This window comes from Motacilla alba, chromosome 2 (genome assembly GCF_015832195.1).
Source record: "Motacilla alba alba isolate MOTALB_02 chromosome 2, Motacilla_alba_V1.0_pri, whole genome shotgun sequence".
Lineage (NCBI taxonomy): Eukaryota > Metazoa > Chordata > Aves > Passeriformes > Motacillidae > Motacilla > Motacilla alba.
In genome coordinates, this window is record NC_052017.1 from 100608605 (window position 1) to 100636230 (window position 27626).

At 39.1% G+C, this 27626-nt stretch overlaps 1 protein-coding gene across 9 annotated transcripts in view; it reads left to right on the plus strand.

Annotated features, from left to right (window-relative positions):
* The window catches only part of PPP4R1 (protein phosphatase 4 regulatory subunit 1), a 64015-nt gene that overhangs the window by 4650 nt on the left and 31739 nt on the right, over nt 1-27626 (plus strand). For 4 of the 9 annotated variants that reach the window (XM_038127064.1, XM_038127067.1, XM_038127063.1 and 1 more), the window contains 2 exons: nt 11549-11684; nt 16530-16636. The exons of 1 other annotated variant lie outside the window; for it this stretch is intronic. In XM_038127064.1, the coding sequence (XP_037982992.1) occupies nt 11549-11684; nt 16530-16636 (243 nt within the window). Of the gene's footprint in view, nt 1-11548; nt 11685-14888; nt 14933-16529; nt 16637-27626 lie in introns of those variants that run through there. 4 more of the 9 variants (XM_038127068.1, XM_038127069.1, XM_038127070.1 and 1 more) reach the window with 3 other exon arrangements.

Consider the following 27626-nt stretch of genomic DNA (forward strand, 5'->3'; position numbering starts at 1 on the left):
ATATTATCTCTTTGGAGTACTGTTTTAATAGCTGCTTGTGAAACAAAGTTTACCTTTTCTCTGAAGAAAACTTGATAAATATTTAGGTTAATGAAACATTCCTAGATTTCAACAGGGAGCAGTAAATCTGCTGTTGGAGTAGTGGAGACCTTCAGAATATATGCTGTAGAAGGAATCTCTTAAAAAAAAAACAACCTTCCTTTTGTTGATTTGTTTAAGAGGTCAGAGATTAAACAAGAGCTTTTCTAAGAAAGGCTTTCAGAGAGTGGTTGATAAACCAGCTGGATTGACTTTTAAATAATTAATTGCAGCTTTGGTTTGCATTTCTATTTTGAAAGCTTCATATTATTTTTCTGCTCTTGGTTGCTTGGTAACCACTGGAAAGCTCTGATTTTTTTTTTCTTGAGGTGAATGCATACTTTACACCTGGTACATTAAACAGATGATTGCTTTTAGTAGTTACATAGCTTGCAAATGAAATGGCATTCCAGTATTTTGATTTTAGCGGATATTTCACTTCTGTAGATATAGTTCCTGATATCAAAAGCTGTGATAATAATTGAAGAAATTCTGGTTCTTCTGGAATTCTTGAGGCAGTGGCGCTTTTTTTGTTTGTTTGTTTGAAGTAAAAGGAAAAATAACCCAAAACCAATACAGTTAGTGTACCCTGGCTGAACATGCAGAAGGCTAGAAAAGAAAAATTAATTCCTAGATGTGAGTTCTTGTTGTGAAAGACAACTTAATTGACTCTAACCCCTCCAAATAAGGAACATACTATTGCATTTCATTTATGTGAAGATAAAGCTAAGGAGAATCCTTGTGTGATACAACCCATTAAAGAAAAGAAAGAATAAAAGGCACCTCACTGTAAAGACAATAGAGTAAAAATTAAAAAATTTAAAGTGGAAGCCTGAAGAAGAATCTCCATCCCACTACTTGGATTGTCGATTTCCTTGCTCTCCTGTCTGAAATCTTGCACAGTATACAAAAAGTCAGGGAAAATTTGGCTTTTATTCAAATCTTTTGTTTTGTGCCTACAAAATCAAAACAGAGTAGTATAACTGTCTAAGATAAGTACAGAAAAGAAAATAGGCAGCAAAAATGGTTGAAAAGCAGACGTGGGCTTGTGGAAAATGAAGTGTTTTTTATGACTCTTGCCAGACAGTTTGTGTTCCCCCCTCCCCTGGCTGTTTCTGAAGGCTGAGCTGATCAGTCCAGATAGATGAAATGAAACGTACCATGATGCTGACGTCTTTCAGTCTGACCACTGATGTGTGCAGGATGTGTGCTCTGAAAAATAGAGCCATCTGCAATTAGAATTCAAATTTGGGAAGGGGATAGCTTTATTCAACTAGTTATTTTAATTGTGATTTAAATCAGGAGAGAAAAGAAATTTTGATCTGATAACTGGTTTTAATATTGTTTTATATTTGTTTTTGGAATAAGTCTTTGTTAGTGGTAGCTGACAGCTGCATTTGCATGCAATGTCAGGACTTCTGGTAGTTGCAAGTATACATGCATGCTTTGGTGGCTATGTAGCTTATTCACATTCTGAAACTTTACCTTTTGCCATGCTGACAATGGTGACTTTCCCTTTTCTGTACACTTAGTTTCCCGATGTTTTAACTAAAAATGCAGAAAATAGAGTTTTAATATCCACACATTGTTTAGACAGTTCTAGTTTAGAACTGTTAAATGGGTTTTTACATATATATATATATATATATAAATATATATATATACACACACACATACACACACACAATCCTCTGTGTAAACTTGTTTTCTATGGCGCTTATTGCTTTATTTCTTTAGCAATAAGGCAGTTTTTGCAATTGGCAAATCTAATGTTACTGTTTGGATTTTACTAGTGGATGAAACAGTTCTAAAAACTAAAAACAGAGTAGTGATGATCTAACACAGTTCTATTTTTATTATGGAGTTCTTTTCCATTGATTAAAAAGGGAGGACAGGTCTTCTTAGCCTCTCCTCCCAGCAGGCTTCTCAGTGAGTGAAACACTTTTTAGCTGAGCTGAAGAAAATTCTCTTTGTGCATCTGCAGATGTCAAAAGCTGTTTTATCATTGATGCTATGTTCTTTTTCCAGGTGATGAGCAAATCATCTGGCATTAGCAGTGAGCTTGTGTTGGTTGAATGCTTTTAATTAAATTATTCTCTTAGACTTTGGGTAGGGCATAAGTCTCTTTCCAAATGGAAGCTAATTTAAATTTTTTAAAACCTTTTTAATTTAATTTTTAAAAATGTTGTTTTTTTCTTTGTTGTTGTTTTGTTTTTATAAAATCAGTGTGTATTTCCCTGCAGTGTCAAATCACAGTCACAGCTTGATGCTGTGTTGTAGTTTTTATTCTCTGGCAGTGAATTATGCTGGCATAACATGCATTCGGTATATTAAAATTCACCTTCCCTTTCCCACAGCTGTACATAGTAATATCAGAAGCTTTTGCACTGTGGTTTCTTTGTTCCTTCACCGCAGAATAAGAATTAGCAGATTTTGTTATGCTGGTAGTTGTTTTGAATAGGCTGCATATTGTGTCACTCTTACACTTAATTCCAGCTTAGAGTACAGCTAAATTTCCAACATGAGGTTCAGATGCCCTGTTGCAGTACTGACCTTTTTGTCCCGTCAGAGTCTGAGCTCTGGTGAGAGTGCTGAGACAGTTTGAGTTACTGGGTTGGCATTTAAGCATTGCAAAAAAGTAATAACAGAAATTAATGGCAGACTTTCTGTAGTGATTGGAATCACTTCTGTGGTGTGACTGAGATTCTGCTCCCTTGGGAATCCAATAACCGTTCTTTAAAGCTAATGAACCACACTTGTTAAGTCCATTGTTTTCCCTGGAGATCAGGGTTTAATTCTCCCAACACTTCAGTTCATTTCTTTGTCTTTTAATGTGGTGATTGACCCTCACAGAAACTGGGAGACCCAGGTGGATGGCTGTGTCCCCATGGAATTCTGGTGTTAGTGGTCTCAGGTGGGTAATGGTTAGTCTCTCTTTCTCCAGCAACCTCTTAGGATCCAAGAGAAAAGAAGATGATGTGAGGAAAGGATTGTGCTTGATTTGATGTAGGCTAATGAACCTTTCTCGTGCAGCTGCACATTTTTTCTCCATTACACCTAGTAGAGGATTGAAGAAGAAGTAATTTTCTAGGCTTTCAGCTTTCTGAGACCACTAGCATCACTTCTGATGTAGGAATGTGCTTTTCACTAGCCAACTTTTATTATCCCATCTCTGGCAGGGATCCTCAGTTAAGGTTGCCAGCTTTTTTTTCTTTTTTTTTTTTTTTGTCTTATGATTTATCTTCCAGGGCTTTGGATATTCTCCTCCTTCTCCCTTTCTCTCCCACTTGCAGCTAAAAAAACAGAGGGAGTGAAAGAGTCATGAAGGAGCTGGAAATGTTCAAAATCCTAGACTTAAGATAGTGAAACCTTGGTGCTTGCAGTTATTTCTGACTGCTGACCTATTGTGGAGCTGGCAGACTGCAGTGTGTTGAAGCAGAAATGGTTTTCTTTCCTGTGTGTGTCTTTTGCTGCTAAGGCTTTCCCTCTGTGTGGGCAGGTTTTCATTGCAAGAGTTATAACATGAGCAGAACTGGATGAAAGGATGGCTTCTGCTTTGAGAGCTGGAGGAACAGTTCCATCTTTGGAAGAGCGAGGCAGGGACAGCTGCCCCTAAATGTTCCCAGAATATCAGTGCTCCTCTGTGCTTTAGAAGGTACAGTGTAAGAGAAACTAATGTGGCTGTTCCTTGGTTTGAGAGGGATGCTGCAGTTCTTTCTGGCCCTGGATAGGTTAAAAAAGTGTCAGAGTATGTTTATGAAGAGTGTTTGCACAGTGGAACAACAGCACTGATAGTTGAGACCACTGGTTTAGTGGTTTTTTCTTACTGTTTTTAAGGTAAAGAAGGCAAATAGTAGCATACATATGGGTTATTCTCTGTACAGTTTCTGGAGAAGCTAAATATATTAATGTATAAAATGGATGTGGTATATGAGTGATATTGCAGGCTGTTGAAACATTTTTCTCTTGATAAACAAATCCGCTTAGGGAATTTTTTTTGTGTTGTTGCCATAGTGCTTGAACAGTTCCCAAATATTTGAATGGAGGAGAGACTACCTTTTCCTTCCTCTCTAGCCTACAGGAGGAACAGCTTGATTAGTCTGTAGGGATGCATGCTTGTGCAAGTAATGTAAACATTAAATTGCATTGAAATGAACACCCATGAACACCCCAGCCATGTTCATACTTTTTCTAAGAGTGAATCCACTGTATTCTGTCCTGCTCAACCTTCTCCCATAGACCAGTTTTAGACTTTATACGAGCACAGACAGGAAGAGTGTGGAGAGTTGCAACAGGAATTTCTCTGTATGCCCAGAAAACACAGATGTTTATCCCACCTAGGGCTTTGAAAGCTGTCAAGCAGTATCTCAAGAACATTGTCTGGGATTTAAGCAGGGAGAGAAAAAGTGCTGTTAGAAAGTTGAAAGGGATTTATGTTGCAAAGCCCTGTTTTATAGCTTATGGATGTCCCAGTTGTAGAGCTTGCCTTCTCTGCAGCGTTTAGCCCAAGTAAGTGTATTTTAGTTACTTGTGATGACGCTGTCAAAGACCTGCACAGTGGAGCAACACTTGGTAGCTGATGTATCATGCATAACTCATGGTGTCACATCAAGCATTGCAAAGCTTGCACAAGTCTTTGGAGTGTTTGAGCTTCAGCTGCTTCCTTCATGTCTCTCTTAATTCTCGTTAGTCCAATGTTAAGGCACATATAGTTTGAACTTGGTGGTTTTGTGTGTACCAGATACCCAGTTGTGTGGCAGAATTTGAGCATGGCCCCAAGCAGAGTGAATGTGTGTGTCCTATTGTGGTAGGACCAGAGAGAACATGTTGGTTGAAGATGGAAGTAGGATTTTCCTCCCAGTGCTACAAAATTCTCGGTCAGTCATGAGGTCAGTTAAAAATCCTGTGTACAGCAGTGCTCTACGAAGAGAAAAGGGATACCTTTCTTTGACAGTAATGACCTTGTGGAGGAGAAAAAGAGTACCTTAGAGGAGCTTTCTACTTGCAGTAGCTGGCTTTTGCTTCACTCCAACCTCATTCCACAGTTCTTAAGTGCTTGCAGTTGTTTGGAAGGGGTAGAAGACAGGGACTTAAATAGCAGGGAACTTGAGTGCCTTGGTGATGGGCGTGACATGCTCCCTACAGGAAATAGGCAGGCAGAATATAAACTGTTGATTGTTTTAACTGGTAGCTTGGATGTCCTTCTCTTTGTTTCAGTTTCCTCTGGAGCAGCGTTTGTGCAGGTCAAACTGCTAGTCGACAGAATGTACATTCAGCTATTGTGCAAATAAATGACTAGTGAGCAATATGAGATAGAACTATTCCTTTTTTTTTTTTTTTCTGAGCAAATCAGGATTTTCAATGCTGCTTGCATATGCCTGAAAGAAGCAAACTTGTGTGTAGCTCCACCTCTTCTCCTTGCTTGAAGAATTTTGTACTGCCCCTTGTTTCCTCTGATGCCTGATGAGAAATGCAGCTCCTGTGGCACCTTGATAGTTATCTTTTTGTGAAGACCTTTGCTAAATAAAAATTTTGTCTTGGCCTGTTACATTTAGACGACTGGGTCTTTGAAATTTGCTGTGCCATGCTTGCATCAGTTTTGTGTGGAAGCAGCTGCTGATTTTTTTGATTCCTGTGTCATCTGCTAAGTGTTTCCTGTCCCTAGCTCCCCAAACCTGTACTGAAGTTTTATTTTAAAGAGTTTGATGTGGCTGTGCTTCTAGCTGTTAGCTAGCTCTGCTATCAAAGTGCTGCATAGGGGCTAAAGTGGTAATTGCGTCAGAGCTGCTTTGCATTTCCACCTTTCTTATCTTCTTCCTTGCTCCTTCCTCTCTACTCCGTCTGCCCAACCCCCAAACCCAGTCCCGCCAAACTTGGAGCTCAGACAACAAAGTCTGTGCATACAGATGTGGTAACTTGACATTCATAAGAGACTCAAGTCTGATAGTGCTCCATGGTTTGATGGGCTAATTTAAGGGAGAAACACAGAAGGAGAAGGGTGGTTCTTGTTTCTGCTAATATGGTAGGTGGGCTGGAATCTATCATTATCACTTGCAGTGATGACTTTGGCCGAGTAGAATCACACATCTTGTGGCTTCTCAGTTGCGTTTTCAGTCTCAGACTACAGCAGGAGGAAAACAGAGAAAGCAGGTTTTAAGTGTCTCATGGAAAAAACAGCTCCTGCTTTCTGATGGTGGGTTCTGTGATGACTAGTGAGTGATGCCTGGATGGGGCAGGCAGTATGGTAGAATTCAGCATGACAAGCACGTTTTGTAAAATTTTGTGTGATTGCCATTGCAATAGCTGTTGGTTAATGTTACTGAAGCAGTGCAGTAAATATGTGGTAGCAAATTAATCTGAAATAATGTCACTGATGCTTTTTTGGTCTGTGTTGTCACCACAGAACCAGAGCTGGGACATCGTGCAGTAGGAAAGGGTTAAGAGTAGTGAGTTCAGCTGTGAGCAAGTGCAAATGCTTAAGCATTCGTGCTCATGCTGAGGTGAATTTCTCTTTGCAGCACATCAGATGCAAAGTGATGTTTCTTACAGAAAGTTACATAGAAATGAATGTGTTTACAATATTGGAAGGCTGAGAATACTACTTGTGTTCTGCAGAAGTCTGAACCCAAGGTGGATTTATTCTCTTGTAGCATGGAGGGCAGTAATTTAGAACAAAACCTGCTGCTGTTATTTTGTGGTCATGATATCAAATGTCTGGGCTCATAAGATTACAATTCTTGCTTTACAGTTAAGCAGAAAAATTACTTGCCTGAACAGCAGAACAGAACTCAGTTCTTTCTGCATATAAGTGCTCTATTATCCTGAATATTCATATGATTACAATTGAAGTACAGTGTAATAAGTAGCTTATACTAACATTGAATAAAAATTTCTCCATTTTAGTAGATATATCTGCCACATAGTTTTTGCAGTAGATCTTGAAAACTCTTTGGGGATGCAGAAGATAAAATGAGAGAACTGTTAATATTAGCTTGAAATCTTGAATCCTTAAAGCTGATTGTTGTTCAGCTTTCAGAATTGAAAGTTGCTTATTTTTTTAGAGCAGACTTCTTATCACTGAGTTTCTATGCCAAAACAAGAATATGTTTCTGCCATGGGGCTCATAGGAAATACAGAAGAACAAGAATGCCTATAGGCCTCATTACTGAACAGTCTATGGCAGAAAATTGTTCCTGCATTGTTAAATCAGAAAAAAACAGTAGTTATGTTTTTCAAATGTGATTTTGTGCACCTCTCTGTAAAAGATTCAGTATGAGAGACCTTTGTGAAAGATACTGTGAGGGTGAGATATGTAGTAGAAAAACCAGCTCCCTTGAAAACTGGCCTAGAGGCTGTGGTTTTATAGGGGACTGAGTTTTAAATGGCCCTCTGTTTTGTTGTTGCATGCTCAGCCAAGCTTGGCAGTGGTTGACTAAGCACCCCTAAATGTAGTCTGCCTCAGCAAGACTGCTGTATAGTTCACATTAGTTAATAACTGTGTCACATTATTGTTGTGTTCTTGCCATAAAACAGAGGAGAGCTTAAGGGAAACAGGAGAGCTGAAAGCAGGAAATGTTACAATATATTTTCATACAATATGGTATAGACCAGGTGCAACATAGATAGACAAGCTTGAGTAACTTCTACAAAAAAACACTCACATGCTTTGATAGGAAAATGAAGGTACACAGAGGAGAACTTACTTGGCTTCTGTGATACAACAGAAGTTAATGGCAGTCAGACATGGAAGCAAAAATCAGTGCCTGTCTTGTTATGTGATGCTTCCTTGTGTTTGGCAGTCATTGTGTAGGGTTTTGAAGAGGAACTTGCAAACTTTGGATAAATGATGAATGTATTCATTTTGCTCTGCTTTGGTACTTGAGCGTATGGAAATAGAAACACTGTGGTTGCATTTGACATCACTGTGCAATTGCTGCTTCTCCTCTTGACACTACTAGTGACTTTGAACTCCTGGGATAGCGTGTTCTTATGGAAACTCCTGTTTTCTCCAGCTCTACTTTTGCATGCTTACGTGTGAACACATAAGGCCAGATTAGAAGGTAGTTAAGGCTCTGCACTGGCATTAGTTTCCAGTGGTGTCTTGTAGCTTTTATGTTTTCTGTGGATTTGGTCCATACTTGTACCAGTTGGAAAAAGTGGAGAAAAATAAGAAAATTGACCCACAGTTTTTCTGCACTAGATAAGTAGTACATGGCCCTGTTACCTGGACTGCATTCTGAAGCAGGAAGAAATTTGTGTGTTCTGCACTTGAATTAGCCAAAATTTGTACTGATTTTGACCAGCATAAAGTGTAAATTTTCTGTAATACCTTATCTGGGACAATGTTTTGGACTTGTGCTGAAACTAGTGTTGATAAATCACTGATGTGTTAGTGTTGAAGACAGGGCTTAATTGCTGTCAGGGCCTTTTCTATTCCTCATGATGTCCTCCCAGTGAATAGGTTGGAAATGTGCAAAGAGCTATGAAGAACTTAACGCTGTCCGAGCCAAAACCAGTACATTTGTGTTGTTTAAGGGTGTGGTTTGCATTTGTAAAATTCACAGAAGGTCCTGTGGTACTGGGTGGAAAGCAGAGTAGGGCTGAAGAGGCAGTATTCAGTTAACAGCCTTTTTGGTCACTGTTTTGGTGTAACGGGAATAGCACAGTGGCTTGGTTAATTGAATAATGCAATGTATGTCCTTTATGCATTTTAGATCAGGAGTGGTCAGATGTTGGTGATTCATGTTTGTGGTGAGTTGAAGACAAGCATCTATGTGAGGGCCTTTGTTGGAATGGGAGTTCTTGGTTAGAATGGACTGTCTCTTTTGACTTGGACAGATGTTGTGAAAGTGAAAATAAATATGTAATGTAACTGTAACAGCACTTTACTAGAACTGTAATACTTCACATGCTGATTGTTTTATTTTGACTAGCCTTTTCTTCCCTGTATTATAGTTGTGTTAATCAAGATGCTGTCATTTGAATGATCTCTTCTGTGACTATGAGCTGAGATGCTGGAATTATTTAAATAACAAATGTTGTTTGGTAGCAGAGGCACATCAATCTCAATGTAGTGCTAAGCCTAATTTTACAATTCATAAACTCAGCAGAGCAAAATCCACACAACTCACAGTTTGAACGTGTAGGAGACATCAAACAGATAAATTGTAAGCAGATGCTCATATTTTTTATCATAGGTATTTACATATGTGATATAAAGTGGATTTAGCAGTTGGGTTGACTTAACTGGTTTCATGAGGCAAAAATTGTAGAAAAATAAATGTAGAGGGTACAAGGAGGAACATAGAACAAGGCCGAGGTTGAGAACAGGGAGATTGAATGAGTAAAATTGGTGGTGCATATAATGGTCAGCATTTTATTTTTTTGTATTCATGAGTTTGATAGCAAAATAATTATTGTCAGCAGTATAGTTATTTTTATGTTGGTATTTTGACATAGTTTCTTTTAATTTATGTTTTTGAATTTACAGTATGATCAACAGACACTGAAATAGAAAAATAGGACCCTGTCATAGAAGTAATTTCTGTCTGGTTTGGAGAGAAAGAGGCTGAGGGGTGACTTCATCACTTTCCTTAGATTCCTGAGAATGGGAAGTGGAGAGGGAAGTGATTGAAGTTTTGGTAGCCCTGAGGTGGTTGGGCAGTTGGACTGGATGATAGTTGAAGATCTCTTCCACTGAAATAGTCTAGTTGTGAGATGGCAGAACTAAAAACACAGAAAAATCCCTGCTTTCAGTTGGATTTGTGGGTTGAATTAAAGGCCTCTGAGCCTGTGGAAGGATGTAGCCTGTTCCTTGTTAACTTAACCTGGCATAAAGTCCTAGCTTGCACTATGAGTTCATTTTTACTCGCCTCCCACTTCCTGTGAAAATAAAACAGATTCTTGCAAAAAGCCCAAACTAAACAACAAAAATTAAACCCAAACAAACCCACAAACCCAAACCAAACACAAGTTCAAACAGTTATGTAAACCTGGAGTTGCTAAACACTTTCCCTTTGTGTTGCAATAGCTTTTTGCAGCTGATCTTTCTTTTCAGCCTTCCCTTCCTCCCCCTGCAGTTTGTTATTCTATCCTCTACCTTAGAAATATCTAACACCACTAATTCCCTTTCTCAGATTGCTCTTCCATTTCCTTTGGCTCCTAGTACACTTTCTTCCTTTCTCCCATCTCTTAGATTGTTCTTACACTCTTGCTCTTTCCCCATCACTTTTTTATTTGATTTCTGGCAAGAATTTCATGTCCTATCAGCAATGCAAAAATCTGGTCTTTTGTGCAAGGACCAGTTGATGTCCATGGATTCCCTATGTAGAAAATGGGAGAATTACTTTGTTTGTAAAAGGGTGCCATTACCTTTAGTTTATGTCTAAAAATATAACTCTCCCAGAGCTCAGTGTTTGTCTTTTGACATTTGAAGTACAGTAAGGAAGATGTTCAGGCAGTGGTAGCTGTTTATGTGTTCTGAATATTGAAAATACTGACACACTATTTTGGTAAGCAATTTGTATAGCACAGCGTAATTGTGTGGAAGGTAGAGGACAATAGTATTTTTTTCTTCCTTTTGTGGAGTTCATTTTTAAAAAGTCAGTATTGGACTTGTAGGTCTGCCTTCTGATCTTCTCTATTTGCAAGTTATGAAAAGGCATTTCAGAGAGATTTGGATAGACTGGAGAATGGGGGTAGTGTCCTGTTGTGTTGTGTTTTCAGGACTAATGGAGGTGACCTTTCCAACAGGTGATTTCATTTGCAGCCAGAATTGTGTGTGTGCTATGGAATTGAGTTTTAGAGCAGTTTTGAGGGCATAAGGAAAACTAAAAAGGGGGTAATTCAAATCTTAATTCTTAAGCAGCTCTGTAGAACAGGATTGGACTTCTTTCCACTTCTTTGGTTCTATGTTGATAAATGTTGTATATGAAGTTCCCTGATGATTTGCTGGTTAGTAATTATGCAGTAATTGAAGTGACTTGTGCCCATTTTATTTGGTAGCCAGATCTAGCAACACACTCTTTTTTTTTTTTTTTTTTGACATGCTTAGTTTAGATTTTTCTGTTTTAGAACAAAGTCTTTTTGGTCTGTTAGATCGTGTTGTATAAACTTTGGGCTACTTGCAGCTGTGATTTGAGTTCGTGTCTTCAAAAAGCTGACTTTACGGTTAGATAAAAGTAATTTGCTTGAGAAAAATATAAGGTATAAAAATACTCAGGAAGTTTAGTGATGACTCTTACTTGGGAACTCAGAGAAAATTACTCAAAATCCATTTATACATCATCAGTCACACTTGTATAGAAAAGACTGTGGGGGCTGGGGAAGCGGGTGGGAACAATGTGATGCAGTTACTAAATATGTTGTCAATGGGACCTTGCCTAGGCTTCTGTATTTCAGACCAACAACAGACATCATTTTAGTGTCAAACTACTGTGATTATAAGGAGTATTTCTGATGTCTCTGATAGTTGGTGTGGATGACTACAGCTCAGAGTCTGATGTGATTATTATACCTTCAGCCCTGGACTTTGTCTCACAAGATGAGATGTTGACGCCTTTGGGAAGATTGGACAAGTACGCTGCAAGTGAGAACATATTTAACAGGTAAGCTTTTTAAATGCCTGTCTGGCTAATGGTATGCAAACTATTAATCTGATTCAAATCTGACTGAAGTTAATTTGCATGGAATACAAATAATTTCAAAAAACCCAACACCTTTATGGAACTTCAGTTTCCACCCCTCCTTCTCTTTGCTCATGCGCCTCCTACTTAGAGCAAAATATTAATGATAACAGAAAAACATTAGTTCACCTTTTAAGCAACTGTAGTAAAGGACTTCTTGAACTTCTTCCTTAATTGAAGATCATTTAGGTTTTTTTGCAGATGCTAACATTCCTGTTGGCACAGGACTGTAAGGTGATGGTAAACTCCATCCATAATTCTGTGTGAAAGTATTTTAAGAAAATACTTCATGAACAGTCAGAGAGCATAATGAACGGCCAAGAGATTGCCAGGAGAAAGCCAAGAACTTTATTTCAGAATCAATCTCCTCTGTAGTTTACAGCTTGAGTATTGCTGCTTCTGGTTATTGAAAGAGAACTTGCCCAGTTAATACTGTGTTTTGCATTTTCCCCTTTTTATTTCTGTAATGCTGCTGAGATGTTGTTTCATTTCAAAGCACAGGTATTGTAGCATACTTCAGACAGACACACATCCCACCCCGTCCCCTTGCACTCAGACGCTCTGCACTCGAATGGAGAAACTCAAACCCATAGTTTATTTTAACTGGAACTGTAAACAGTAACATGATCACAGAAACGTATAAAATATGTTAACATTGAGATTTTTCTGGTATTTTATTGGAACATGGTTTAGTTTGGGCTTCAAGTAAGCTTTTAATGAAGTGTGTTTGCTTTTATGTTGAATTCTTAATACAGTAATATGCAGAAGCAAAATGTGTGATCAACCCCCCAATAGGTTAGCCTCTGTTTTGTTGTTCATGGCTGGGTTTGGAAAGGATCTAGCCCTGTTCTTAACTTTAGCCACGTGAACTGTATTTAAAATTCCGCACTACGTGTGTGAACATACCATCAAATTGATGCTGAAAATTGCAGAATGGTTTCTCCTGTTATGACCTGCATAAACCTGTATGCACATGTAAATTCTGAAACACGCATAATTTTCAAATTTTGTTTTTTCCTGAAATCCAAATTTGCTGTATTTTACAATTTAAGATGAAATTGGCACTTATACTACCAGGAGAGAGTTTTTGCATGTTTTGACTTTTCATGGAGAGGGAGGGAAGAGGAGCTTTCAGGGTTCTAGGTGACAATTATATAATAAAAGCCAGTAGAGAGGAGAACAAACTCAGAAACTCAAGTTGTGTCTCTTGAATTTTAACCAACGGTGCTGTTCCTAATATCTTACTTGCCCGCCTAAGAAAAAACTGTGTCTGATTTCTCAGTAGGGATTGCATTGAATATGGGCATGCATAAACTGGGAATCCTTTTAATTACTCTGTCCAGCTTTATCCATCCTGTGCTTTCCTGCAGGGAAACGTGGTTGGAGTAACTAGTTTTTCCTGATTTTTTTTTTCCCCCTGTGTTTGCTTGTTTGGATTATTTTTGCTGGTACAAACATTTTTTAATCCTACTCTCTTTGTAGGCCTGTTGTGTTATGTAGCATAAGATAATACAGGAAATAGCAAATGATAATTATTAGTGGTATAACTGAGTAGCACTTAGACCACAATAAATGATAGTGACTACTGCAGTCAGTTTATGATGATTCAGCATTAGTCAGTCTCAGAATAATAGGAGGGATTTCTGCTAAGCAGAGGAACTGGAGCATTTAATACGAAAAAGATTAATTAAATTGCATTTGTTTATTCCTCTGTCTTAGTATGGTATCAGCACATCCAATTACTAATAAGTAGTTTAAAAGTATTAAAATACTGTGATTGAGTTAATAACGTTTCGGGTGTTTCTGTGACCTGGAACCTGCACTTCTGTGGAAGCTTCATATTACACATTCCAAATTCTTGAAACATAATCATTGAATCTGGGTAAATTAGGGTAAGATGGTTTTTTCCCCTTTAATTGGATGAATATGCTTTAAGTATGGCAGGTTTTTTATCTTTAAATTTCATTTTCGGTATTATTTCTCTTTGCATTTGGTTTTATTATCCTTTTCTATCTGGTTAATCATCTACTTGTGCAGCATATTTGCAGTCTGTGATTGTATTGAATGATTAAAGTGAAGGGATTTTTAACAACTGCTGCAAAAGTCTAGTCTCCTTAAGTGGATTCCTTGAGCACTCATGATTTCTCAGCCACTTGTTCTGAGATGGAAATGAATCAGTGTCTGTGTCCTAAAAAAATTTCAGGAGATGAGCCTTGGAAATAGGAATGTCTTCTTTGTTTAAATACGTAAGATTTCTGATAGGATTAACTGAAAAAGAGAGAGGGAAGTAGGGAATCCTTTAACAGCTTCCCAGGTGGTGGAAGGTGTTGCTTTGTGACAGCTTTTGGTATGTTTTACATTTTTACTGGTTTAGGTGTTGCTCATGAGCACCACAGATGTTGCCTATGAGAATGAAGGGGAACCTGACGAATATTACAATAAATTACCCCTGTTTGTGTGCAAAATAAGGCAAGTGGGAGTCTGGCTGTGGTGTGATTATTGAAGAGGCAGCCTTCAATTCAGATTTGAGAAGCATCTCTAGGATATGCCTTAATAATCCAACATTGCAGCAAGAGTAGATGTTGAGAAGAAAGCCAAAGCCATGACACTGAAACACAAAGTCTTCTTGTGTCTGGTAGCACTGGTGTGTGTACGTACATACAAGGATGATGATTCCCTTTTGCTACTTTCTTTAAAAACCAGTTGCTAGTTGCTGGTGAAGTTTGGAGCATAGCTTTTGTCTCTTTTTGGGTATTTTGTGTTAAAATCCCTTGTGGGTTTTTCTAATCTTTATTGCCGTGAACTTGCTTCCATTCCTCATTAAGAAGGCTCAGAAGTGTAGAACACTCACCAAATAAATTTATTTGAATAGTAAATAAATAAATCTATTTGAATAGTGAGGCAGCTCCTGAACACAGATCCTTCATTTCATAAGCCTATGAGGAATTATTGGTGCTTTTTCTCTTCAGATCAAAGCACATCTTGGCAGTAGTGCTGTTTACTGTGGTTCCTTACTTGCTGAGACTCAGTCTCTCACTTTCCAAGACTACAGTTAATATGTAGGAGACACGTGTCCGCACAGGCTGGTTTATGAAATTGCTTCATCTGTTCCTCTTCTCTTTTCAGAGGTGTCCAGCCCTTTAAAAAGACCAAGTCAACTCTGCTTCTAGGTTAGTGTGTCATGTAGTCTGTTTCCCTCCATTAGGGATTTATGGCTGAATTTTAACTGCGTATCAGGATCTCTGCTGAGAGATGTATTTCTGTCGAGTTGAAAAGAGTGAGGGAGAAGAAATTTGTTAAAGGCAAATGGTTTCTTCAGTTTGATTTTTTAAGAAGATTTCATACATCTGTATGTCAAAACAGTTTAATTTAAAATAGTTTTGCAAGTGGCCAATGTGAAATATTTAAATTACTGATTTTCAGTAGGAGAAAATGTGTGCTTAGCTTTGGGAATTCATGGAAACCTCCTGCCTTTCTCTGATTGCATGGAATGGTGAAGTTCTTGAGCTTCCCTTGTGCACTAGGAATGTAACCATCTGTTCTCTTATCAGTTGTTGACCACTGCTCACGTTCACTGCCAGTAGTGAACATAATAAAGTTTAGGTATGCCTCTGCTCTTGTCTACAGCCCTGCTGTTTGTCAACAGTGCTTCTACCTAGACTACATCCTAGGAGTGTTTCTGTCCTTCAGTTCTGGAAATGCCTGGCGTTTGACACTTGCTACTTCAGTGTTTTGTTGAGTCGCTCCAGGGCTTTACCAGATCTACTTGTGTCTTGGACACTGTTCCTTGGCCCATTCCCATTCCATTATCCAGGGATAATTCTGCTAGCTCTCTGAACTGACATGTAACTCATATTATCCATTAGGGTAAGAAAAGAATTATGCCATTGCAGGGTGTTTTTGAGGAGGAAGGGTGATTGCCACACATTCCCAGCTGCATTCAGGGCTGTCTAGGTACCTGATGGGTATGACTTTGTAGCATAGGCTATGACAGAACCTTGGAGGACAAAATCCCAAATCTGACTATATCTCATCACTCATAAATTAATCCATAGAAAATTTTCTTGTGCATTTGAAGTAGTAACTGAGTTGATTATGACTTATTTCATATTTTCTTAACATTTCTACTTTGCTTAATATATGTCTTAGGTACACATGGGTTGGGTAGTACGTGTTATTTTCACAGTATGTACCCACCACTCACAGTATATACCCATAGCATTTGAACGAAGTTTGACTTTTAAATGTCAACCACCATTGGTTTAAATATCAACTATAACACCATTAGTATGAAAATCTTTGGCTTGAGTGTTCATGCTTTTGTGAAATAAATTCAGAGTTCTGTTTAAAAACATTTTAACGATATTAGTGTTAACTTTGCCTTGTATGGAACAAGTTAGGGACTTCGTAGCTGAGGATGGATGGAAGGCTGATTCTGACTTCCTAACATTCAGCTTCTGTTTGCCCACTTAGCAGATGATTACTATTTCTGGTCTTGGTGGCTGGTTTCTCTTATCCTTGTAAATGAAAGGGATACTTGTAATGTTATATTTAAAGCTTACAATTCTTTAAGACTATGCCAGGTATCAGAAGTAAGAATTCCCAAAGCAGGGCTAACTGAACTTACTATAATTTATAAATTTAATTTTAAGTGAATATATATAAAATTCTGTTTGGTGTAAGAAACGTATATGATTCATAACTTTTGGATTTAGCTGTATTTCTGGACACAAATAATGCTGATTTTTAATCTTTCTTGTAAACTAGGCAAATGGTGGCTCGAAGTTTGCTGGACACTTTGAAGGAAGTCAGTGATGATGAGAGAGATTGTATTGCTGTGTTGGAGAGAATCAGCAGATTAGCTGATGATTCAGGTAGGTAGCACTAAACATTTTACTGGATTGATGTGGGAAAATCAGAGGTGCTAAACCTGTATTTAGCACAGGGGCAGTATGTTTTTCTCCAATATTCAAACTAGGCTTCTGAAAATGCAATAAGATAGTGTGAAATTTAATTTTTCTTAATCATCCCCCAAAGGTGACTTTTTTCCTTAGTATTTTCATCAACAGATTTACACCCCTTCAAAATGTAGGACTGCAGCTTTCCAACAGTACATTTTTTAGTAACTTTTGTTATTTACTTTTGCTACTCAAAAGATCTACATGATTATTTTAAATTTGTAGATCAATATTAGTTTCTTGCCTTGAAAATAAACTTGGAAACCATCCGTGCAACACTCTCAAGTTTTGATAGAATTTAAATGCTGAAGTTGTTCCTTTACACCTTTTTGGGCAACCAGATGTGCAGGTAAGAGAAGCAGCAAGAATTGGTAAAGGTGCAAATACAGAATCAGAGGATGGTGGAGGTTGGAAGGGACCTACCATGGACAGGGACTCCTTCCACAAAACCAGGCTGTTTAAAGCCCCATCCAGCCTAATCTTGAACACTTCCCGGGCTGAGATGTCCACAGCTTCTGGGTAACCTGTTCTGTGCCTCACCATTTTAATAATGAAGACTTGCTGCTACCTGCCTTCTTTCAGTTTGAAGCCATTACTGCTTATCAAGCCACTCCATGGATTTGTAAAAAGTCCCTCTCCAGCTCTCTTTCAGGCCTCCTTAGGGACTGGAAGGCTGCAGTAAGGTCTCCCAAGAGCCTTCTCTTCTCCAGGCTGAACAGCCCCAGCTCTGTCAGCCTTCTCTCATAGGACAGATTCTCTATCTCTCTGATCACTTTCATTACCCTCCTCTGGACTCGCTGCTACAGGTCTACATCCTTCTTATCTTGGGGTCCCCAGAGCTGGATGTAGCACTCCATATGGGGTCTCACCAGAGCAGAGGAGCAGAATCCCCTCCCTCGCCCTGCTGGCCGGTGCTGCTTTTGATGCAGTTCAGGATGTGTTTGGCATTCTGGGCTGCAGATTGCTGGGTCATGTTGAGCTTCTCATCAACGCCTCTGGATCTTTCTCCTCAGAGCCGCTCTCAATCCATTCTCTACTAGCCCTGCATTGGTACCAAGGTTTGTCCCAACCCAGGTGCAGGACCTTGTTCTTGGCCTTTTTGAAATTCATGAGGTTCACATGAATTCACATGAGTTCACACTTCTCAGGTACATAAAGGTCCCTGTGGATGCCATCCCTTCCCTCCAGCATGTCAATCTCACCACAGAGCTTGGTCTAGTGGGCAGACTTGCTGAGGGTGCTCTCCATCCCACTGTACATGTCACCCACCAGGATGTTGAACAGTGCTGGTCCCAGTATTAACCCCTAAGGAGCTTTAGATGTCACTGATCTCCCCGTAGATATCAAGCTGTTGACCACAACTGTTTGAGTACAACCATCTAGCCTGCTGATTATCTACTGAGTGGCCATCTCTCAAATCTGTGTCTCTCCAATTTAAAAACAAGGACTTAACGAGACAGTGTCCAATGTTTTGCATGAGTCCGGGTACATGATGTCAGGTGCTCTTCCCTTATCCACCAACACTTTAACACCATTGTACAAAGCCATCAAATTTGCCAGGAATGGTTTGGCATTAGTGAAGTTATGTTAGCTCTTACACATTACCTCCTTATTTTCCATGTGCCTTCTCACAGTTTCCAAGAGCAGCTGCACCATGATCTTGCTAAGGCACCAAGGTGAGATGGCCTTATGTCTTATTTTTTTCTCTTTTTGAAAATGAGGGGTTTGTTTTCCCTTTTCAGGTTGGTGGGAACTTTAGTGGACCACCACAATTCCCAAGTACAATGGATAGTGGCTTAGCTACTTCTTCTGCCAGTTCCCTCAGGACTTGCGGATGCACTGCATCAGGTGCTGTGGACTTGTGCACCTTCAGGTTCCTTAGGTGATCTTGAACCTGATCTTCTTCTGTGGGCAGTTCTTCATTCTCCCAATCCCCACCTTCTCTTTCTGGGACTCACACGGAGAACTTGTCACTGAAGACTGAGGGGAAAACATCACTGAGTACCTCAGCCTTCTTGTTGTTTGGGGTAACCAGGTCTCCCTCTTTCTTCTAGAGAGAGCTCATATTTTTCCTGGTCTTCTTTTATCACTGGTGTACGTATAGAACCTTTTCTTGTTTTCTTGTTGCTCTTGACATCCCTGACTAGTTTTAATTCTTTGAGGCTTTTGCTTTCCTAACCAAGTCCTTGGCAGCTCGGACAATTTTTCTGTATTCCTTCTAGGCTACCAGTCCTTGCTTGCACCCCCTTCCTTGCTTCCACCCTAGGCTTCCTCTTTTTTGCTTGAGTTTGTCCAGGAGCTCCTTGTACATCCATGCAAGCCTTTTTTGCCTGACTAGTTGGGATGTATTGCTCATGAACTTGGAGGAGGTGATCCTTGAATATTGACTAACTTTTTTGGGCACCTGTTCCCTCAGGCTTTATCTCATGGTACCTCCGCCAAGCAGATCCCTGAAGATGCCAAAAGTCTGCTCTTGAAATCTTGAAATTCAGAGCTTGCTTGTGCACCCTCTTTGCCTATGAGTAGGAGGGCTCTGTAGATCCAGTGTGTCTGTTGCTAATCAATATATTGGGACTGCTGAGTGTTTGGAATAAAAGGCAAAAGCAAGAGAAAAATGAAAAACAAATGTGAAAGAAAAGGAGTGCTTAGAAGTCATGGGGAAGTGGATGAAAGGGAAAATTATGTGGACAGAGCTGTGACAGAATTCTGGCTTAGAAATTATGTAGCAAGAATTAAGGGCTTGATTTCAACATAGCTAGATAAAGTTGACTTACCAGAAGGAAGAACGTCTAGCAGCAAAACATCAGAAAAGATCTAGTCATTCTTTTCTTGTTGTTGGTGTGCTGTGAAGATAAATTTGTATTAAATCTTGAATAAGAAGAAAATGTTTCTTCTATTTAATGTCTGTTAATTTTTCTCACTTCTTCTGGAACTGCAGAAGATAGTGCTTTCCAAGGGTTAAAATGTATTCTGCTGATTTCTGTTACTCTGTCACTACTGTCTTAATTTAAATGCATGGTTTTATTTTTCTGAGGGAATCTCCTTGTTTAGCCCAGAAAAGTAGCCTGTTGTAAGCATTACATAATTGTATTGAGTACCCCTCCAAGGATTCTTTAAAAAGGAAAAAAGTCACTATTCACTTACAGTAAAATGTGTCTTTAATTGAGAACAGTGGCATGCTACTGTTTATAGAGTGCTTTCCTAGCAAAGCTCTGCTTCTGAAATCTGCATATACAGTTGCCTGTTTGTGTGGCCCTGTGAATAGTTTTGAGCATCAGACACTTTCTGAAGCTCCACTTCAGTTCAGAAAATAGGACAGATGTGTCCAAGGGAAAATGGCCTCTTGCAGCAACTTGTAGCCTTAGGCTTTTGATTGGTGACCAACTAAGTGTGTCAAATTGAAGTTTATTTAGGCAGAAGTGTAGTGGAAGCCAAGAGTTGAGCTCAAATCAATTTGTTGCCTTTAACGAGGGTGGGGTACATTTTTAGTCAGGGCTGATATTTTCTCAGCGTCAGTAAAAGCAGCAGTTCAGGCTTTTCCTGCATTGTAGAAGTTGTCTCAGATCTGCCAAACTAGTAGCGCTGGATTCTGCAGCTGTCCCACAAATTAAATTTCTGCAAAGTTAACTGTGAGTCTTGTGCCTCGAGCAGTTGCAGTATTGGACTTGGCTGGTTTCGGTAAGACAGGTTATTAGAATAGCCTTGTGTTTTAAACCATGTGAAAATTCATTAGGGAACTTGATCTGCTTTGTATCTTCTTATATATGGGCTTGACTGTAACTCATACTGCAGCACACTGGGTTTTGGGGTTTTGTTTTTGTTTCAGCTTTTTGGTTTTGTTTGTGGGGGTTTTGGTTTTTTTGTGTGTGTATTTTTAAGGTTGTTACTGCTAGACTTGGTAATTTTTGTCTTGCTTCTTTCCATTTACAGTATTTTTTCCCAACTTGTCCATAAAACATAAAAGCCCCTGAATTTTGAATAAGAAAACATTGTAAAAGTGCCTGTGTGCTTTAACTTGCTTGGTTTGAGCGAGATATTTGTATGGGCAGAGCCATTCTGGAGTCAAACCTTCATGTTTAAGTGTTTAAATAAATAAAAATAAAACCAAACTTGGAAGTCAGACTGAACTATGACTAAGTAAAAGTCTTTGTGTTTCTAATTGTTGATGCTTGTTAGTCTTATGCCAGTTCTTTTAACATTTGGAGCTCTTTGTCTTCTCTTATCAAATCAAATCATAGAAAGTGAGGTATTTTCCTCCTTTTTTCCCAGTAGTTGGTATAATGAGGTTGGAGTTGAAGAATATACCCAGGATACACAATATCTGTTCCCTTTCTGGACTACTGATGCTGATTTCTAAAATAGAGGTACAGCAGTGTACTAGAAATATCAGCTATCCTAAAGTTGCCCAGGGAGTCCTCTGTCCTGTTAATACCTTGCAATTTCAGAATCTTGTAGTGGGATTGATGTTTTTCAGACATGGTCTTTGCTTGAAAAAAAATCAGTCTCAGGGTTTTTTAAAAATTCTTTGAGTTTGTGGTTTGTTGGTTTGGGTGGGTTTTTTTTAGCTTTTTCAGGTTTGTTTTGGTTGTTTTAAATACCTTTTAATAAGCTGGGGATATGCTGAGATGGCCATTTCTGTGTTTAAAAGCAGGAGAATTTCCAATAATTTTTGTTCTTCATCTACTGTGATAAGACTTGGAGAACCTAAATGTCATCTTGATTACGCTAAATACTGTTTTAATGTGGAATAAAAATAATCCTTACTAGAAAAAATATCTGGGTCCAAATATGATAGTAGGATGGAATAAAATTATGAGAGTATGGTTTGCTATGATTGATACATATATTGAGATACCAACTGGCTAGCCAAGATACATTTTTTGAGGCATCATGGCAAAGCAAATATCAGCTCTAAAACTGGTTTTATAAAAGCTTTTTGTCAAAAAAAAATCCTGAAAGCTTTTGATGGAAACTCTTGGACTCTTTGAGTAGAGTTGTAGTGAATTGTATTTTGTGAAAGAGGGTTTTGATTACCATTGTGTCTGCACATACAAATGATATAAAGTGTGCCTTCTCCTGACAGGGTAGTTTGGACTCTTTGTAATGAATTAGTTCCAGTTTAAACTTTAGCCTTAAAATCAATCACAACATCAAAATGTTGTGTTTCTACTGGAAAAAAATACCCACTTCAGGTAGTACTGGACATGAGCTGCTCTCAGTGCTGGCAGAACACAGGATTTGCTCTGCCCTGGTGTCATGTGCTGCTGTTGTATATATATGGCAGCACAGAGCAGCTGTTCCATGGAGGAAACCCATCAGTGGCATTTGGGGAATAATCCCCTGCCCCCAGGGCCCTTACTTGCTAAAGAAAGTTATTCTCTGAATCTGAGTTATTTGTAAGACTTCAGTGTTTGTCTTCATTGCTGTAGTTGGGTGTTGCTGGTAAATCTGTGATTCTGCTGTGGAATTTGGGTATTTTTCATTCCTAAACTGGACTTCCCTGCTGTCTTTGGTACCAAGTTTCCTAGAGTAGTAACAGCTAAGAAAGATATCTTGTACTGCTTTTGATTCTGCGGTTCAATCACTTCGTAATTTCTCTGTTTCTTTAGGGATGTTAGGTATGACTTCCCACTTAGATTTTTTATGGTGTCTTTGAATCTATACAAGCTAAGAAGTAGTTTGGCATATAATCTGATTGCTTGGCAGATGTTATCTCCCATAAACCCTTGTTAGATTAAAAATGTATTTATAATATACAAATACAAATGTCTTTGTATTAAGATAGCTGGGTCTTTTTCATTTTCAAATGTACACTAGGCTTGTGACAGCTTGAACAAGGGCCTTATGTCTAAGTTATTGACTCAAGTAAATAAGTATAATTCAAACTTTTTTTTTTTGGTACCAGCTCGTGAGTGGCTTAGATGATACAAGATTTCATCATTGTGTGCTGAAGTGCCATTAACTGGCTTAGAAAGTTAGCCCCAGCCAGAATTACTGCATTATTGGCATTTTGCTTAGTGTCCAAGAGGCTCCAGAAGCTTTAAATTTTATTTTCTGAAGTTTCTTTAAAAGTGAAAGTCTGTGTCTTCATTTCTAAAATACATATGTAATGGAGCTTACTATGAAATAGATACACATAAATATCTTTTTAAAAAAATTATGGGGGGAAAATAAAATTACATCCTGAAGGGCTGGTGCTTATTTGTCTGAATATAGCCAGCTAGGATGTTTTTCTTCTGAAAAGCAATCTCTTTACTGCAAAGAATCAGTTGTAAATGCAGTTTCAAAAACAACCTGATTTTGAAAACAATTATTAGGCTAATTGGTCATTAAATTTTGAAGCTCTATAATCAGGCTTAATGTGGATGGCCTCACAACCCTAATTACTTAATAGTGTGCTTAAATGGCTTTATTAATGTAGGTTCAATTACTGCTGTTGGTATTCTGAGACATGCCAACATTACTTGTCAAACAGCACATACTGCAGCATTTCATTTAACAAAAATCTTGATATGTAAGCAGTATTAGTGGGAATGCTAATATTTGCCTTTCCCAGCTGCCAATATCTCCACCTGCATTTTCTTCCATTCCCTGTCTTCATGTTCCAGGATTTTCCATACCTTATCTCCCACCTTGTGCTCTGCTAAGAATTTTCTCCTGTGCTTGATGTAAACTTCTTTTACCTCTCCATGCATCTGATGAGTGACTAACAGTGACTTTATCCTCCGTCATTAGTCTGTGTTTCACTCCTTGCTCTGCCAGTCAGTAATGAAATCCATTTCTGGTTAGTAGGAGAAAAGAGCCTGACTGCTGAAGCAGAACATGCATCACATGCATCAGCCTTTCTGCTGGATTGCTAAGCTAAAAGGGATGGCCTCTGGTTGCAGTGTATTTCCACTTGTCTAGCTTTTATTTTATCTTTGAGAGAGGTAGGAAAGTCAGAGGGAAGGATGAAATGGGAAATGGTAGAAATCAAAAGGGAAAATACGTATGTTTGTGGAAGGAAATAAAGAGGGAAATGGAAAGTTATCTTTGGGGAAAGAAGAGGATAGATAAAGTTATGTCAGGGGATGTGTAGGTTGGATATTAAGAAAAGGTTCTTCACCCAGAGAGTGGTTGGGCGTTGGAACAGGCTCCCCAGGGAAGTGGTCACAGCACAAGCCTGACAGAGTTCAAGCAGCATTTGGACAGTGCTCTCAGGCACATGGTGTGACTCTTGGGGCAGTCCTCTGCAGGGCCAGGAGTTGGACTTTGATGATCCTTCTGGGTCCCTTCCAACTCAGGATATTCTGTTATTCTGTGAATTGTTTTTTTATAGAATGGAAGTGTTAAGGCAAGGGCATGCACTTACACCTTTCCCTGTTGCTCACAGCCCTTAATAAGAACAAAGGGCAGTATTATTAATATTCAGGTGTACTTAAAACATCCATAAAAACTGTCAGTTAAAGCAGCTTTAATATCATCAGTGGTTATTCTTCGTATACAATTTTACAACACAAAAAGCTTACAACTCCTCGCAAATGTAGTGGAAATTCACTGCTGGTTGTATTTGAGAATGGTTGTAGTGGGATAATTAAAACACTGCAGACTTTTTTTAAAATACTGTATGTTGCTGCAGAATAAAGCATTGTGAAATAAATCTGGTTGTGGGGTGGCGCTGAGTAATAACTTGATTTATAAATAGCTGGTCTGAAGCAATTAGTTGGGATTACACTGTGCAGTTCTAAAATAATCCCTTTTTAATTTCCAGTGGGCAACTGGTGGTGGTGCTTTACTTCCTCTAGCTGAAGTGGAATAGAGAGTGAACTGAAGCCTCAGCAGGATTGAAATAAACATTAGACACTTACAGATCCAAGCTGAGTGTATGTGCTAGGAGTAGCCAAGTGAGCATGCTGCCGCTTTACATGAGAGATGGTGTCAGATTTTAGGGGAAATGTTCTTTTTCATGGATTAAGAAGAAATAGTTAATTGCTTGTATGATTTTGGAGTTAGTTTAGGATGTTGATTTGAGTGGTCATTTGTGAAAAAGTAAAAACTGAGGGTTTGTTTATGCAGAAAAAAAGTCTGCCCAGATTCTGTAGGTGCTGATGTGAAGATATTGATGGTTTTGTGTGGTCTGGAAATGAAGAGAGGTAGAACCGTGCCATTTTATTCTGGAAAATTCTTTTCAAAATTATTTCATGAACAGAAAAAATGGAAGCTATTTTCACTGTCTTCTGTCATTCTCTTAATTTTGCTTGATTCCTAAAACTCAATTCAGTGTAATTGTGTATCTAGATAATACACAAGATATGATAGAATGAAATAAAATGCTAATGAGTAAGGAAATCTAGTCTTTTTTATTAATATTTCTTTTCAAAGGTTTTGTTTTAACAAATTGCAGGGTTTCTTTTTAGTTGATTGCTACTTTAAGGAATGGATAGACTTTGTACTTTCAAGAGGTAGTTTGAAAAGATCAGCATTTAAAAATACTTCCTCTGCTGAAAAGAAAAATACTGTTCCAGGCAAATGTTATGTGGAACCTAGCTGTACACAGAGATTTTTCCAGACTGCCTAAAATAGAAACTTGACATGAAGCAAAATTCTCCTCTTGGTTTGTTTATACTTTGTCAAAGCCTGGTCCTTGACTATATTGTACAGTGCAAAAAACACAGAATGCAGACGTATTCCCCAGCTGTATGAGCTTATGCTTTACGAAGCAACTTGTAACTGCTGTGCACTGTTCACTGTGTTGATAGCTGCTGATTTTGGCAGAGGTAGAGTTAAATTTTCTTAACTAATATTGGGCCATGTTTTGGATTTGTGCTGCAAACAGTGTTTTAAGCTGCCTTCTTCTTCACTATGAATGTGAGAGGAATTCATACACCACTTCCCATGGGCAGGCAGTTGTTCAGCCATCCCCAGGAGAGCAGGGCTCTGTCACATCTGACAGTGACTTGGGACCATGAACACCACCATTCTGAACTTCCCCCCCATTCCTCCTTCTTCCCTCAGCTCTATATGATCAGCAGGACACCGTGGTCTGGGGTGTCCCTGTGGTCAGCTGGGATCAGCTGTCCTGGCTGCATTCCCTCTTTGTGCGTCTCCTGCCAGGCAGAAGAGGCCCTGGTTCTCTGTGTAAGTGTTGCTCAGCAATCACTAAAACATCCCTTCTCAACACTGTTTCCTGCAAAAATCAACAACATGGTCCCGTACCAGCTACCATGAAGAAAACTAATGCTGTCCTGGCCAAAACTAACAATGACCAAGCTGTAAATTTGGTTTTAAACAACAGGGAAGTTTAAACTGAAATGGCAGACATTGTTATGTATTGAAGCCTCCTGGAATCCCTGCTTGGAGGTGCCACCTGTTCAAGCTAAAGACAGAGCTGAGGAGTAGATGAAGGGAATGAGAAAGCTCTCTGACTTCGGTGGATTTTTTTGGCATTGCTGCTTGGGTCTTAAGGAAACATAATGCAAAAAAAAGCTCTACTGTAACTGCATCAGACTGCAAGATTAGGCTCTGTTCAGTACACACTGGAACATATGCTTCAGCCTTTGGAAGAATTGAGCTCTTATCTAAATTGGTAAGCTTAAGGTTCAGTTTCTTGCATAGCAGCAGTAATTCCCCAGAACAGCACAAATGCCTTTTGATGGCGAATTACGGTGTTGTGTTACACAGCCAGTTCCCTACACAGCGCTCCTTGTTTGTTGCTTTGAATTGACCTTACAAAGATCCCAGAGCCGTGTACTTAAAAGTTAGGGAACATAAGAACTAAGGTGACTTTACAGTTCTAATTCACTCCTGGGCATGAGTGTTTCAAATCTTTAATTGCATCGTCTCATCTGCCTGTGTTCTTCACAAAGCCAGAGCTGACTTGGTAGCTCAGGAAGAAAGGGGCTCACTTTACATCTGCAGGTCGTTAGTATTGTTAGGCAGCTGACATAAGTGCTGCATAATTGATGAACCCTGTTCTGAAGGAAAAGGATCTCGTGGTTTTGGTACATCCTGCACTTTTACTGGAGTGCTTCATAAAGAAATGTATAAATCCAGTTTCGCAGCAAACCTCGTCAATTTAGAGAAAGGGAGTGTTGCCATTGCTTTATCAATGGGTGGGCAAACTTTAGAGGTGTCAAAGAGGTACAGAACTGGTCTCCCCATTTTGAGTGTCTGATGTCCAAAGTATGTACACAGCTCTTGATATGCTTAATGCAGAGTTCTTGTTGGCTTTGATTGCAGAGCTATTTCTTCAGCATCAAGACAGAGTTCAGACTGCAATCAAATGATTGTGTGCAGTTACTCTGTGAAGAGCCCGGCTTGAACATTTTGCAGAGCTTCACACTAGGAAGAGGAATAAATTGGCTTTCCTAGTATTTTGCTTCTTCCCCTCAGTTCTAGCACCTTCTTTTACCATTGCTTGCTTCCATCATCAGACAGTTGTGCTATTTGGGGGAATTGTGTGATTGCGCAGGGAGATCAATATTAAGTGCCAGTTCTTGCTGTTTAATTATGCTGCTGTGGTGAGGCAAAAGCTGCATCAGCTAGATCAGTTCTTTGATACGGTTTATTGTCTGGCTGCATGAACAGTAGCACTGGCATAAATGGAAGCTGCAGGTTTTGTGTCTGGGAGGGTGGGAACTGCCCGAAGCAAGTTTAGAAGCCATTTAAGAAGCACTGCTGCCACGCATGCAGCCTCAGTCAGATTGATTTTGCTTGCTCTCCATCCCCTTTAACCTCTGCCCTCTCTTCCTCCCTTCCCCCAGTCATCTTCTGTCTGCCACAAGAAACAAGGCATGAGTCCTAAGATGGGAGAGGAAGACCCTAAGGATAAGTGTTGTTACATAAGTCTTTTGTGCTGCTTGATCATGTCCTGGGCATGTCTTGAAATAACAGCCTTCTGGGAAAGGTGGGCACGAGTTCCTCCAGC